Source organism: the organism of the source record quoted next, unplaced genomic scaffold (assembly GCF_019419815.1).
Source record: "Pyrus x bretschneideri cultivar Hongxiangsu unplaced genomic scaffold, Pyrus_bretschneideri_v1 Contig48, whole genome shotgun sequence".
NCBI lineage: Eukaryota > Viridiplantae > Streptophyta > Magnoliopsida > Rosales > Rosaceae > Pyrus > Pyrus x bretschneideri.
In genome coordinates this window covers 2,572,335-2,585,537 of record NW_025999785.1, presented here as the reverse complement: position 1 = coordinate 2,585,537, position 13,203 = coordinate 2,572,335, and the positions used below count along the sequence as shown (strand labels likewise).

At 40.0% G+C, this 13,203-nt stretch overlaps 2 protein-coding genes across 4 annotated transcripts; both read right to left on the bottom strand.

The window, feature by feature from the left end:
• Positions 1–4,191, bottom strand: LOC103965339. The gene is made up of 5 exons (XM_048568469.1): positions 3,476–4,191; positions 3,073–3,190; positions 2,519–2,871; positions 1,997–2,095; positions 1–1,822 (listed from the first exon to the last, which is right to left on the bottom strand). Exons 1-5 carry the CDS (start codon positions 4,099–4,101, stop codon positions 400–402), a joined length of 2,619 nt encoding a protein of 872 aa, XP_048424426.1. The 5' UTR covers positions 4,102–4,191; the 3' UTR covers positions 1–399.
• A 1,141-nt stretch (positions 4,192–5,332) lies between these two features.
• Positions 5,333–8,405, bottom strand: LOC125470054. Of its 3 annotated transcripts, XM_048568471.1 has the most exons (7): positions 8,331–8,405; positions 7,434–8,244; positions 7,174–7,347; positions 6,427–7,085; positions 6,200–6,266; positions 5,952–6,120; positions 5,333–5,680 (listed from the first exon to the last, which is right to left on the bottom strand). In XM_048568471.1, exons 2-4 carry the CDS (start codon positions 8,238–8,240, stop codon positions 6,723–6,725), a joined length of 1,344 nt encoding a protein of 447 aa, XP_048424428.1. In that variant the 5' UTR covers positions 8,241–8,244; positions 8,331–8,405; the 3' UTR covers positions 5,333–5,680; positions 5,952–6,120; positions 6,200–6,266; positions 6,427–6,722. The 3 variants fall into 3 exon arrangements, with proteins under 3 accessions (XP_048424428.1, XP_048424427.1, XP_048424429.1); XM_048568470.1 differs by having other exon boundaries at positions 7,434–8,334; XM_048568472.1 differs by lacking the exon at positions 6,200–6,266 and having other exon boundaries at positions 7,434–8,334.
• Between the last annotated feature and the right edge of the window lie 4,798 nt (positions 8,406–13,203).

Here is a 13,203-nt window from a genome sequence, read left to right as displayed (position 1 = left end):
TAGACCTTGAACACCCCTACTAGTAATTCCAACCGCAAGCAAAACTTGCCATAGTAAGATGCAGAAGTTACCATTGAAATTTACAAAATCAGAAACTAAAATCGGAAGAACTTGGATCGAAGTAACGTTGATTCAGTGTACGAAACAAGATTATTGTCAGAACAGCTCAACTTGAAACCCTGCTCGAGGGAAGAGACTCGAGAATTCCGTCTGATACATGGATTAAAGGTAAACCTGATTCCGGTATGTGCTGCCAGTTGTAAACTGACCCAATGTCCACCTTCGATTGCTGGCACTCCTTTCCATCTGTATAAGTTGCAACCGTTTGCCTGAGGAACCAACAATCGAAGCCTCAGCAAAGCGAACCAAGCACTGCCATTCCAATCATGGAAAATGGATCTATCTTTCAATAACGCGTCTGCTGTTTCTAAATTCTTCAGGCCCCCTGTCCTTGTCCCTCCCATAGTCATTAACCCTTCCACGCTCCTGCTTTCCCAATCCTTCTCTTCTAGGTCCCTTAAATTTATGTGTATCGGCCCCTCTGTTACTCATTCTTTGCCCATCAAAATTGTTCCCCCGAAATTCTTTGTTACTGCCGCGAGATCCTCGTGCTGATCTATCAAAATCATCATTGAACGAGTTCCTCCCACCACCCTTTCCAAATCCTTCTCTTTTAGGACCGTTGAATCTCCGTGTATCACTACCTCTGTTACTCGTTCTCGGCCCATCAAAATCATTCCCTCGAAACCCTCTACTATTACTACGAGACCCTCGTGTTGATCCATCAAAATCATCGTTGAAGGAGTTTCTCCTACCCTTCATTCCATTGGATTCAAATTGCGTCTCTCTGGTAAAGTTAGGGCCGCCACGACCTTTGAAATTGTTTTCTTTATTCCTTCTTGGCCTATTTTTATGAGATTGAAAATCATTGTCTGATTCTGAACCAGAAACTGAATCATCTTCAAAATCTAAATTTCCTCTCCTCTGAAAACCTTTTTTCTTAGAATCCAAATTATTTGATTTACCTCGCCTGGCTCCAAAGTTTTGATCTAGATCATCATCCGACAGCCCAAGTTCATCATCAGAACCGAAGCTTAATCTCTTGGATGGACCAGGTTTAGTTCTACCCCTGCCTTTTGATCTAGAATCAGCAACATGACTAGATTTCCAGTTGGGATGGACTGAAAGCTCTTTGTCAAAATCTACATCAAGTTCATCATCATCCGAAACAGAGAATGCTGCCCCTTGACGTGTAGGCTTAGATGGCTTATTGTATGGCGATTTTTTTCTTTGACGACCTTGCAAGCTATTGTCAGAATTTTCAATGTCTTCTGTTTCGGGCCCTTCAAACTCAGAAAAATCAATTGAAGCATCCTGTGCTGAAGTTTTATTGCGAGTGTCTAACTCGTAATTGTCAACATCATCATCTTCATCATCAAAATCATCAAACCCTCTCCCTGGCCTAATAGTATCAGCATCGGAGTATTCTTCATTGTTGACCCTTGGTACTCTGCTATCTTTACTCAAATTGTATTCACGGTGTCCAAAATCTTGTCCTTGAGCCTGGTTACCAAGAGAATTTTCATCCCTAACAGAAGAATCTGCATACTCAAAAGCAGCAACATCTGCTCCATCTGACTCATTGTCATCAAAATCAAAATTCCAGGCATTAGCATCCCCATGAAGAACAGCCGTCTTCTCCATTCTTGTCCTAGGGCCACGTTTCACTTCTTGCACTTTGTTCTCCAGGTATTCATCCGGTGGACGCTTGCAATCACAATGAAAACATGCCATATTTCTCCTGTAATTTAAGAAGTTGCACCTGCCATGTAACAAGACATAAGAAAATCAATAATCTCATAAACTAAAAATAGAATAATTTGTATTTGGGAGCAGATCTAAAAGATCGTGGGAGAGGCCAAAGGTGAAAAAATGCCAGGTGATGATGACAGCCAAGTATAATTGATATCTGAAATTTAAAAATACTAGAATGTACCCAGGGCATTCCCATTCTCCTGGAAGCAGTTGTCTCTTGGGACGTTTGGCATCACATTGAAGGCAGATGTTGTTCTTGGCAAAATTCATGAAGTCACACCTGATACCAACATTCAACATCGTGAGCAAATTGTAGAAATCATAACTTTCATTACAACAAAGTTTTGGAGAACATATTTAGCTAATTCAATTCAACTGTACTTCTTAACAAAAAAAAAATATTATCAATGAGATAAGTCAATGGAAAGCCATTTATGGGATCTAAACAACGTAACTATTAACGATTCCTCAACGAAAGTCAACACTACAGTCCCATTATTCTGGTCCGAAGAACTTCCAATGATGCCTAAAAGCTTGAAATGTAAAATATTAGACCTGGCAGAGAGAGATTTTTCCCAAGGAAAGTGGCATATAAAAGTATATGTATTTTCCATAAAATCACCACTGGAGTATTAATTGAACAAAACAAATAAATTGGCCATGATCCAGAAGAATAAAACTAAAGAAATTAGAAGAAACATACTTCGAGCATAGCCAGTCCCCTTTTTTCATCTCAATGTCATCCCGTCCAACTCGTCTTCTTGGAGGCGGAGGAGGCTGCTTTACTTTTGGTGGTGGCTTTTTGATTACTGGAGGTGGAAGATTAGGATCGATTGGAACTGCACTCAGCTTGACAACCTGATGAAGCAACTTACGGACCACGGTCTTAACAGATTTTTGTTTCAGAAGTGACTTATTGGCCACTGATCCATTAACAGGATCAAATCCATAAGTCAATAAAACACGCATTACATCAATAGTCCGTGCCTCGTCCTCTTTGTTAGTAATCAGATATGCTCTTTCACAAGAACTCCTTAAACTACAGGAACTGCAAACCTGGCATATGAATGAAATACTCATTACTTAAAAAGAAATCATATGTATGAGCCAAAATAAATATGAGGGCTGGGGCAAAGAAACTAGACCCTTCAGAGAAGCAAATTTGACAAAATGGCAGCAACAAGTAATGAGATGTCAGTGGTTAGACACAAGTTATATAAGCAAGCGATACCAGGAAATATTCGAAGTAAAACTCACATCTCCTTCATCAAGGTGGGTATGCTTCCTTAATAGTTTTGAAGAGAAAACCACCTTCTTGTCCGTACTCGGGCATCCAAAACCCACCAAAACTTGAATATCCTGTCTCGACAAGGACCTGAAATTACTCTACCGTCTCAGAATTTGTCAACCATACTAGCATTAAGCCCAACATACGAAACTGATCACATACATAAGCAACAGCTATATATAGAGAAGAGAGCACATTGTGATCTTATGGAATCAGTCAATCGATTAGTCGAAAAGAAACAAAGTTTTAATCATATCACTACTCCATTCACCCTTCTATCAGTCACTGAAGAAACTACGAAGGATATCGAATTACAGTTCAGTATTTGTTTTTCATAAAACCAAACTCAAACACCATTTCCTTTAGCATTACCTTATGATATCGAATCGGTCCTTCCCGAAATTAAGACACGCTGTGTGAACAGCCTTGAAATCTTTGAAATCAATACCTGGGGCATCCTCCTCTGCCGCCAAAGCATATTCAGTTGGATCAAAGCCGATATCTTGGACCATTCTGTCCTCGTCCACCCTCCTATGATCAAAGTAATTCTGCTGTACCAGCCTCTCCATCAGTTCAATCCACTCTGGCCACGGATGTACCACCTCCACCTCCTTCTTAGCCGCCACCGGCTTCTCCAGCCTCTCCGACCCGGCCAAAACAGATACAGAATCAACCAAATTATCATCAATTCCACTGTGATTGGCAACTCTCAACCCTAATTCCGGGTCAATTTGGGATTTTTTCGATTCGCGCCAAGCTCTGATTTTCTGGAGGGTCTGATCCTTCTCAGAGCGTGCTTTCTCGATGGCGTCAATTTGGTCGAAGACGAAGCTCAGGCGGGCGGAAAGGGAGGAGGGTTTTGGGTCCGGGGAGGAGGTTGGGGTCGGGGAGGTGGAGAATGGTTTTAGGAGAGAGAGGAGAGATGGAGGGGGTTTAGGGTTTGGGAAGCAGCGAGAGAGGCGTTTGAGGAGGAGCAGGGAGTATGGAGTCTGCGCCATTTTAAGAGAGAGAGAGAGAGAGAGAGAGAGAGTAAGCTCAAATCCTTAAACCCTCCATGGATAGTGAGGGAAGAGAGAGCAAGGAGAGGACGAAGGTAAGCTTAAACCCTACATTGGGCTATATTTTTGGACAATATACAATGGGCTCTTTTAGGGGAACAAGAAGCGATTTGGGCTTCTATTTTCATGTGCAACTTTGAGGTCCATGTTAGTCCATTTTGACTATTAGAAACCCTTGGGCACATTGGTGAAACAGTGTGGTTATTCATAACGTTATAAAAGTGTATACAATTCTGGAGGAGGACATCCTGGATTAACTCCGGGGCTCCTCATACCAACAACTAGCAAAAATAGAAATTAAGGCCAATTTAGTCATTCTATGCCGCAACATTGACGAATCTACAAACATAACAAATTATTGAGGCAAAAAAATCTGTCCTAAACTTGTCCTTAACTTATGATTACCTTACATGGTGCACACATGCCGATATTTAATGGAAATTTAGATGGAGTGCGGAGAAAATAGACAGTAATGAAAAATTGTCCAAAAAACATTAGTTTAAGTTCTTAATTTTGTAAACGATAAGTTATGCGGTGAAATTGGATGTTAGGGACAAGCTTTTAGGGGTGTTATGACAATTTACTCTTTAGTGAACCATACTCATCATGTTGATAATGAGAATGTAGTTAACTTCCTTGTACATCCCTATCAACAGAATTGAATCCGCTCCAGACCTTAGTGTCCGGAGCCTAAGGATCAATTCATCTGGACCGCTGATTGATATGTAAAAGAAATCAGAGCCATTGATTTTGTGTGGTGGGCCAGGAAAATGAGTTAATGGAGACCGTTGGATTGAATTTGTGCTGCCCAGATGAATCGATCCCTAAGCTTTGGACACTAAGGTTCGGAGCGGATCCAATTCTTCTATTAACCTCCATCTTCTTCTCTGTTTCACTGTGATTTAGGGCCCTACAGAGTGGAGGCCCTAGGTGGCTGGTCTACTCCGGTCACTTTCAGGGCCAGGCCTATTTTGTGAAAAAGTATAAATTGCAAACTCTCTCCCATTTTCTGTAATCTATTCAACTTAGAAGATCTCCTCCAGAGATTTCATACAAACTAAAGAAAGCTTTACCGTCCAACCAAAGAAAACCCAAAACCCTAGAGACCATCTCTCCATCCTATCCTGGCGTATAGCTTTGCAGGAAGCACTTGTATAAATAACAAAGGAAGGGAAAGATAGTAAGTCTTAGACTTAACATTTTCAGTCCGAGAAATATTCCGAAAACATGGTACAATGAAGCTTCGGATTTTCAACGTCGTTCTTCCACCGCTGAAAGAGTCAGCGGTGGACGGTTTTCTACAATCAGTTTCATAAACAGGGTTCTCCCCAATGCTACTTTTGCAGTCAACAGCTTTCAAGTCTGCGATCAATACAACTCCGGGTGGAGAATTTGAAGTCAACCTTCCTTTCCATTAAGCACCACTCTGAGCTGAGAATTCGGGTGCTCGGCCTAGGGGTGATATACGATCCTTGGTAAGCTCGTAGCATTCTGCAGTCATCTGGGAACCATCCATCACCTATTTGGCCAAAACCAAAACCAAAACCAAAGCCACATGCACAGGTTAACGTTTTTGTTTTAAAAAGCTCGTGAATATACAATGTATAAAACTCGAGAACCAATGGTTAATACGTCAATTACTACAGTCTAAGCATGCCTAGATTTCGCTGATAAGAAAATCGAAGCACATTTTTGTCTAAATCTTCTTCTGTACATCCATTTTTGTTCTCTTGTGTGTAAAATAAATAAGTTCACGAGGCAAAGTAAAAGAAACATATATCGGGCCGTACCTTGTGAAACAGCGTCCTTCTATCCGGCATGCATGCGTGGACCGAGTTCAGGAATCCTGCAAACAGCAAGACACAGTTTGCACAGTACGTGACTCAAATGAAGAATAATTCCTAGGGCGAGGAGAGCACAGCCTGTCGGGACCCAATGGTTCAGTCTGGCTGAATGACCCTGTAATCGCAGACAGAAGAAAAATGAGTTCCGAGTCTTGCACATGCTAAGCACTGAATATACAAATCAGAGACTCAACCTTCATATGTATAAGCACATGTCCGAAATGCACTCCCATAATCATGGAGAGAATTGCAGATATAGAGCTGCAGGTGGAAACAAATCCACATAAAACTTCTTAAAGTGTCTCATTATTAACATCTATCGGATTATCATGAAGCAAAGGACTAATATGATCTCTTGATTGTCCGAAACCAGTAAAGGACCGAGTGGTTAAACTCCGTCACAGGCAAGGGTTATATTTACCTTAAAGTTCCTTTGGGTTCAAAAGGAGCATGGCACAATGATGGGGCATTATTTCGGAATGGTCCTGCATATGGGGAATTCTCAGTGCAAGCCTGCAGCATTTCAGTGTCCTCCTATCCGGCATGCGAGGACCGAGTGCAGGAATCCTGCAAACAGAGAGACACTCAAGGAAAAGAAGAACACCCGAATCTGCGGTTTGCTCTTTTCTTGGATCTTCAACTTGGAAATCCCGAATCTCCCCCAACCCCACTTTGCCTTTGTCAAAACCCATATCCCCAAAAGCCCTCAAGACCCTCTTAACTTGGAGGCTGAGCAGGTGGGGCTTGTGAATCTGCACTAGACTGCTTAAGTCGAAATCCAGGAAAACATGTATGAGCGTTTGGTAGGGAAGCTGGTGATTGCCTGAACCTGCGATAGACTATGCGAGCATTGGAAGTCTTCTCGCTTTCATTCAAATTCTTCAGATGCCCCTTCCCAAGGCCTAATGGATGAATAATCACCATTTTCCTCAGGCTTTGAGCATCCTCAAGGATAAACCTTATGAACTCAATTTGGTTGCTCCCGTAGAAGTGTCGATTAAGGGCTACGGTTACTTCCTTAAGCTGAGAGAGGAAAGGAAGCTTGCTTGATCTCCAGTATTCCATGGTAAGACCTGAACACTGAGAAGGAAGCAGGTAGATCAATTGCAAAGTTCCAAAAACATATCAAGAAACTAATGATAATTGTCAAACCGAACATTTTACTTACTTCATTTAGAAGGCAACGGGGCGGCGTTGAAGACTTCACGTCCAAGATAGTTAAATTAGGCATTGCCCGAAGAATAGGGACCAATGCCAACACCAATTCACCACTAAAGTTTCCGATTTTCATAGAGAAATCACGAACGTTCTCTAAGGGTGGTATTCCTTTTCTGAACAAAGCCTGCAGTTTATTTAAAAAGAAGAATTAAACATCTCACTCTAAATTATGTTTCATATAACACTTTGCCAGAAGAGTAGTGCCTTTACCTTGATGGTATTGTGATTTAGAGTTAAAGCTTTAACCCGGTGCACGCTGGTAAGGAAGTCAACTGCCTTCACATCAGGTGACAGATCTCTACGTATGACATCGGCCAAAGAAAGCTCGGCCCTTTCTAAGGTCCCGAGCTGGTGGTTGACACTAATCCCATCCCACTCCAAATTCTCAACATCTGAAGCAAATATGCTTACTGTTGTACACCACTCCGAACGCCAATCTATGCGAACATCTTCAAGCTTATGACCGATGATTTTCAGTCGACGAACTGTCCAACTGTTGCTCGAAATACTGAGTGATTTTAGTGATGAGCTCTCAATGGTGATATCACCTACCCCATTTGCTAGATGGATCCTACGGATATCAAGGTCAAGTATTTCAACCTTGCACCTTAAAGCATTTTCGATCCACGAAATAAACCGACGTCCTACCCCCTCACAAATGCATGGGGTTTCATTTCCAAAAGTATGTTCACGGACGTCGAATCTAATACCAAAGTGAAGGATTCTGTTCTCCCCACGATGGTTTAAGAACCTATCCACAGCATTTGCGAACCTAGACCACTTATCACAAGTTGATATATCAACTTTAGACAAATCTAATCTGAAAGTGGGAGTTGACAAATGGAGCTCCTTGCAGCGTTTGGATAAACTCCCAAAGCGAGTGAGGTCTCCAAATGGAAGCAACGAGAGGATTCCATGAGTAATTTCGTCTGGAAGACTACTCAGCCTATCCACCCTAAACTCCAGACTAACTCTGGGAACCTTTTCACTACTCGTACTTGCCCTACAAGTCTCCATTTACCTGCTCGACAAAATAACACAGTATAAGGATGCCTTTGCTAGCCGGTGGAGAGATACAGAGAGAAAGAGAGGGGAAGAAAAGCTTACCTTTGCTTAACGGTCGCAAGAGGGTGAAGAGGATGAGGTTGTTTTCAAGGATTTGCAATGTGACGGGTGTCTTTCGGGAGTCAAGAGTCAAAGGTGAATAAATAATAAATATATATTAAATAATATAAAATATTATTATATTATTTAATAAAATGTTACTGTATATGTATTAATTAATATAATATTATAATTCCTTAATTATCTTGTTTTTTAGTCTGCTAAGTTAGTCCAATTCAATCTAATCTAAGCCAATGATCAAGCTACAAAGGGGCGGCCGCACATCCTCTCATCGGAAATCTAGCTCAGGAGCGACAGTCAGCCCCTCTGGGGTCGTCAGAAAACCTGCAAGGTGAAGTCGTGGCTGCTGTAGGCTACATATCTATGCAGGGGCTGCGTTTTCTTTTGTTATAAACAAGTCCATGAAAATGACGCATCGTTTCGTTTGCTTTTAACATTGTAAAAATAATAGACGTTGGAAGATGTTATTTGGGCATAAAAAATAAGAGAAATTAATGAAAAAATTTGAAAATTTTGAGTTTTAATGATATTGATAAAATAAAAGGTAAAGTGAATAGTATCAGGATTGACTTTTAAGTGTAAAAATGTACTTTTTCATTAAAATAAACAGTACCGTAAATTTTTCGTGAAAACTCTCGAAAAAATAACAAAAAAATAAACACAATCGAAGGGGGACCACTCGTCCCCATTAACCCTCGCATGTTCACTTCTCCAATTCCCACCCCACCGTCGTGCCCTTGTTGCCTTTTTAAAATTTAAATGGTTAATTCCTAATTTAACATTAATGTTTGCTTAATTGACTTTCTTTATAAGAATTAACGTAATATGTGTATTGATTATTGATATGAATCATATGATTATTGATGAATAAGTGGATATGTTCGTTCCTGCTTGGAATTTAAAGAATTAAATCATGAAGCATTTTTTACCTGATTTTTATTGTAATTTAGTATTTGATTTAGACTAGCTTTTTCACCAGTTTGATCCTTCATTTTTGCTGCTAATTTCACTGTGGGAATCAGATGGTGCCTCAAACTCGTAGATTTTTAGGCAAAATTTAGCTACCAATTTTCGAAAGGGTGTAGCTTTTGTCAAAATTTAATGCTTGGAAAGGGTTGATGCATCAACTATTGGTTAAAGTTGCAGTTTTTATTTTGAAAAAAAAAGTTAATTTTTATTAGGTAAATATGTTTGCAAAAAACTCAAATTGATATGATAAATCACTGTTTTCACATTTGGCATATCACACTAGAGTTGTTTGTATAGGCTTCGTTTGGATTATAGGATTTTATTTGAATGGACAAACCTGTAAATTCGATCCTCTTGACCGAATGAGGCCTTATAGTAATATGATCAAGGAGATGGACATCACTACAATGCCCCCTTCCCTTAAAGCTATTGAACGAGTAGCAAATTTACAGCATAAAACTTCATCAGCACTTGTTTGTCTTGATAAATATATGAACAAAATTAATTTTGTCTATTATATAAAAGAACTTTGGTTGTCTACATTTATTTTGGAACCCTTTACTTTTTTAAATTTCACCCACATTAGTAAGTGGATGTCACGTGTTGTATTTTAGAGAGGCTACGGACACAACGTGGCTTTTTGGGTGCAGAAGATTTTCGTCTCCCTAAAATTCATACATGATCACTTACCCGCACACTTGAGTTCACTCGCTTGCCAAGATCCGCTACGGCCTTACCAGCACCTCTCTCAGCTCTCCGATCTCGATGCTTTCCTCTTCCGGGTCCTCAATTCTTCCCCCCGCGATCTCACACTGACTAATCACGCAATGCTGCAATCCATTCCTCCCCCGGGGAGTTCTATCCGGCAAAGGCTTTCATGGCGGTTTTGGATATAAGAAATGTGCTCGATAGCTTGAGCGTATTGTATTTGATGTTTATATAGAGATTACAAGTAGTGTTTGAGTGAAGAACAAACTCTTCAAAGTAAACTAAAGATAATTTACAAATAATACAAATAATAAATAATCTATTTAAATTCAAACATCATTCAACAGCCAGAGGATTTGACTGTTGAGAAGTTTTAGCCAAGTCTTCCTTTTGATTGATTCGGTTTTGATCTTCAATGAGTGTTGTGGCGGGAAGCTTAGATTTCGAACTTTGTTTATCACACCCCCCAAGCTGAGCGGTCACCGGCGAACAGGATTTTGACATGGATGCCTAGGTTTTAAAAATTTGAGATTAAACATTTATGCTTTTTTAGAGTTTTGATTAAACACTTTCCTACAATTTAGGTGCCACATGGATTAGAAGTAGTCTTTTTTATAATTTAAATTCCCAACTTGCCATTAAATAAATATACCTTTTAATTCCTAGATAATACATCAAAACTCCTAAAATATTGTAGATAAATATTATAGAATTTAATTCCAATAAAAAGTCTTTCAAAATACTGTGACATCCCACATCGCTCAGGAGAGTGATCCTTAAATGTATATTCCCATCCTTACCTAGCACGAGGCCTTAGCTCACTGACTTCGGGTTCCATAGGAACTCCGAAGTTAAGCGAGTAGCGCACGAGAGCACTCCCAGGATGGGTGACCCATCGGGAAGTTCTCGTGTGAGTTCTCAGAAACAAAACCGTGAGGGTGTGCTGGGGGCCCAAAGCGGACAATATCGTACTAGGGTGGTGGAGCGGGCCTGGGAAGTGGCCCATCCCGGGCGGGGATGTGACAATTTGGTATCAGAGCCTAACCCTGGTCGTGGTGTGCCGACGAGGACGTCAGGCCCCTGAGGGGGGTGGATTGTGACATCCCACATCGCCTAGGAGAGTGATCCTTAAATGTATATTCCCATCCTTACCTAGCACGAGGCCTTTTGGGAGCTCACTGGCTTCGGGTTCCATAGAAACTCCGAAGTTAAGCGAGTAGCGCATGAGAGCACTCCCCCGATGGGTGACCCATCGGGAAGTTCTCGTGTGAGTTCTCAGAAACAAAACCGTGAGGGTGTGCTAGGGGCCCAAAGCGGACAATATCGTGCTACGGTGGTGGAGCGGGCCCGGGAAGTGGCCCATCCAGGGCCGGGATGTGACAAATACCCATGAATGCAACTTGCCATTATGTTTAATATACCTTTTAATTTTCTTAGATAATATCTCAAAACTCCTAAAATCTTGTAGATAAATATTGTAGTATTCAATTTTAATAAAAAGTCTTTCAAATTACACATGAAATGTAAATTTCTTCTTGGTACATATTTGATACGTTACTTAATATATCATCTTGGTACATATTTGGTATGTTTGTTTTCTTCTTTGTATGTATTTAGTACGTTTATATTTATTAAAAAAAAAACATATTTGGTACATGTATTTCCTCTTGATTAAACATATATTTTTCCTTAGTACATATTTGTCACGTTACTTTATATATCTTCTTGGTACGTATTTGGTACATTCATATTTCTTTTTTGTATGTATTTGGTAAATTTATATATTATTTTGGTATGTTTATACTTATTTAAAAAACAAATTTGGTACATTACTTCATATATCTTCTTGGTACGTATTTAGTACGTTTAAATATATTATCTCAATGTACTAGCCTCAAGCTTTCGAAAATAGAGAATACGTCTAATTATATCACATGATATCAATATAAAATAGTAAAAACAATCACTAATTGAAATGGATAAGTCCATTCAAAATTCAAAAATGAGAATCACAGAATTCTAACGTGGGAGAAGAAACCATATGGCTCAAACGTGGGAGAAGAAACTAGCTTCCTAAAAAAGAGGCCATGTACAAAAATATATCAACCTAAAAGGATATATATGGAATTTAATAATTAACATTTTAGATTAAAAAAACACAATAATTACATGTAATTTAAATAAATATAAAAATATTGATATGACTATTGTTTAGGCGTCCTAATCAAATTTCAAAATAGAACCAATGTTTAATCTAAAGAGTATTAGAAAAGTGCAGGGATTCTAATTTTCCCATAATCAAACCGATAAGTAGACAACCCTTTTGTCAAGAAGTCTGCAACCTGATCTTGGGTAGCGGCCTAGCCCACCTGAAGTTCACGGCGAGTCACCTTCTTGCGGATATAATGGTAGTCCACTTCAACGTGGCATTTCCGGGCATGGAAAACTGGATTGGAGGCCATGGAAATTGCAGAAATGTTGTCACACCAGAGCTTTGGTGGAGAAAGCCGTAGATGAAGGTCATTGAATAACTGGCGAAACCATGAAATTGTGGCGGCAGTAATAGCAAGCTGGCGATACTCGGACTTTGTGCTTGAACGAGAAACACCTCTTTGTTTCTTGGAACTCCAGGAATCAAGGTTAGAACCAAGAAATATGCAATAGCCTCCAGTTGATATGCGGTCATCTGAATCTCCAGCGTAATCAGAGTCGGCAAATGCAGAAAGAGTTAGAGGTCCAGGTTTATAGACAAGACCATGATCAGGTGTGGATTTCAAATAACAAAGAATTCGCTTGACGGCAATCCAGCGTGTAGTATGAGGACATACTGAGAATCTTTTTGATGGCTTGTGAAGTTAAAACTGTGAAGCTGAGTGTTATCGGACTTTCGCGCTTACAAAAGCTAATATCTCATGACGCTGTTGCTCCGCCAGCACTGAACGAGATTCTTTCTACGCCGAAGGAGGTAAGTTCATGTTAAGAGTATTTTTCTTGCTCATTATGCTAATCCCAGTACCGTCTTAAAGTTATTATTTTTGCTTTTTCTGACAGCAAGCCGAAATGGCTGATGAAAGTGTTCAACCTAAGACCCTGCAGACTGTATTAATCATACGGACGAGTTTTACATCTTATGCTGAGGCAGTAATTCATAGTATATGCTATAGCTGGATTTATCCTT

Bases quoted from the DNA above. Each gene is read 5' to 3' on its own strand.
- LOC125470054 (XM_048568471.1), bottom strand. From the start codon at position 8,240: ATGGAGACTTGTAGGGCAAGTACGAGTAGTGAAAAGGTTCCCAGAGTT. The intron at 7,348-7,433 runs GTAAAGGCACTA...AATAAACTGCAG, and splicing joins TAAATCACAATACCATCAAG to GCTTTGTTCAGAAAAGGAAT. The intron at 7,086-7,173 runs GTAAGTAAAATG...CTTCCTTCTCAG, and splicing joins CCCGTTGCCTTCTAAATGAA to TGTTCAGGTCTTACCATGGA.
- LOC103965339 (XM_048568469.1), bottom strand. From the start codon at position 4,101: ATGGCGCAGACTCCATACTCCCTGCTCCTCCTCAAACGCCTCTCTCGC. The intron at 3,191-3,475 runs GTAATGCTAAAG...GAGTAATTTCAG, and splicing joins GACCGATTCGATATCATAAG to GTCCTTGTCGAGACAGGATA. The intron at 1,823-1,996 runs GTACATTCTAGT...GTTACATGGCAG, and splicing joins GGAGAATGGGAATGCCCTGG to GTGCAACTTCTTAAATTACA.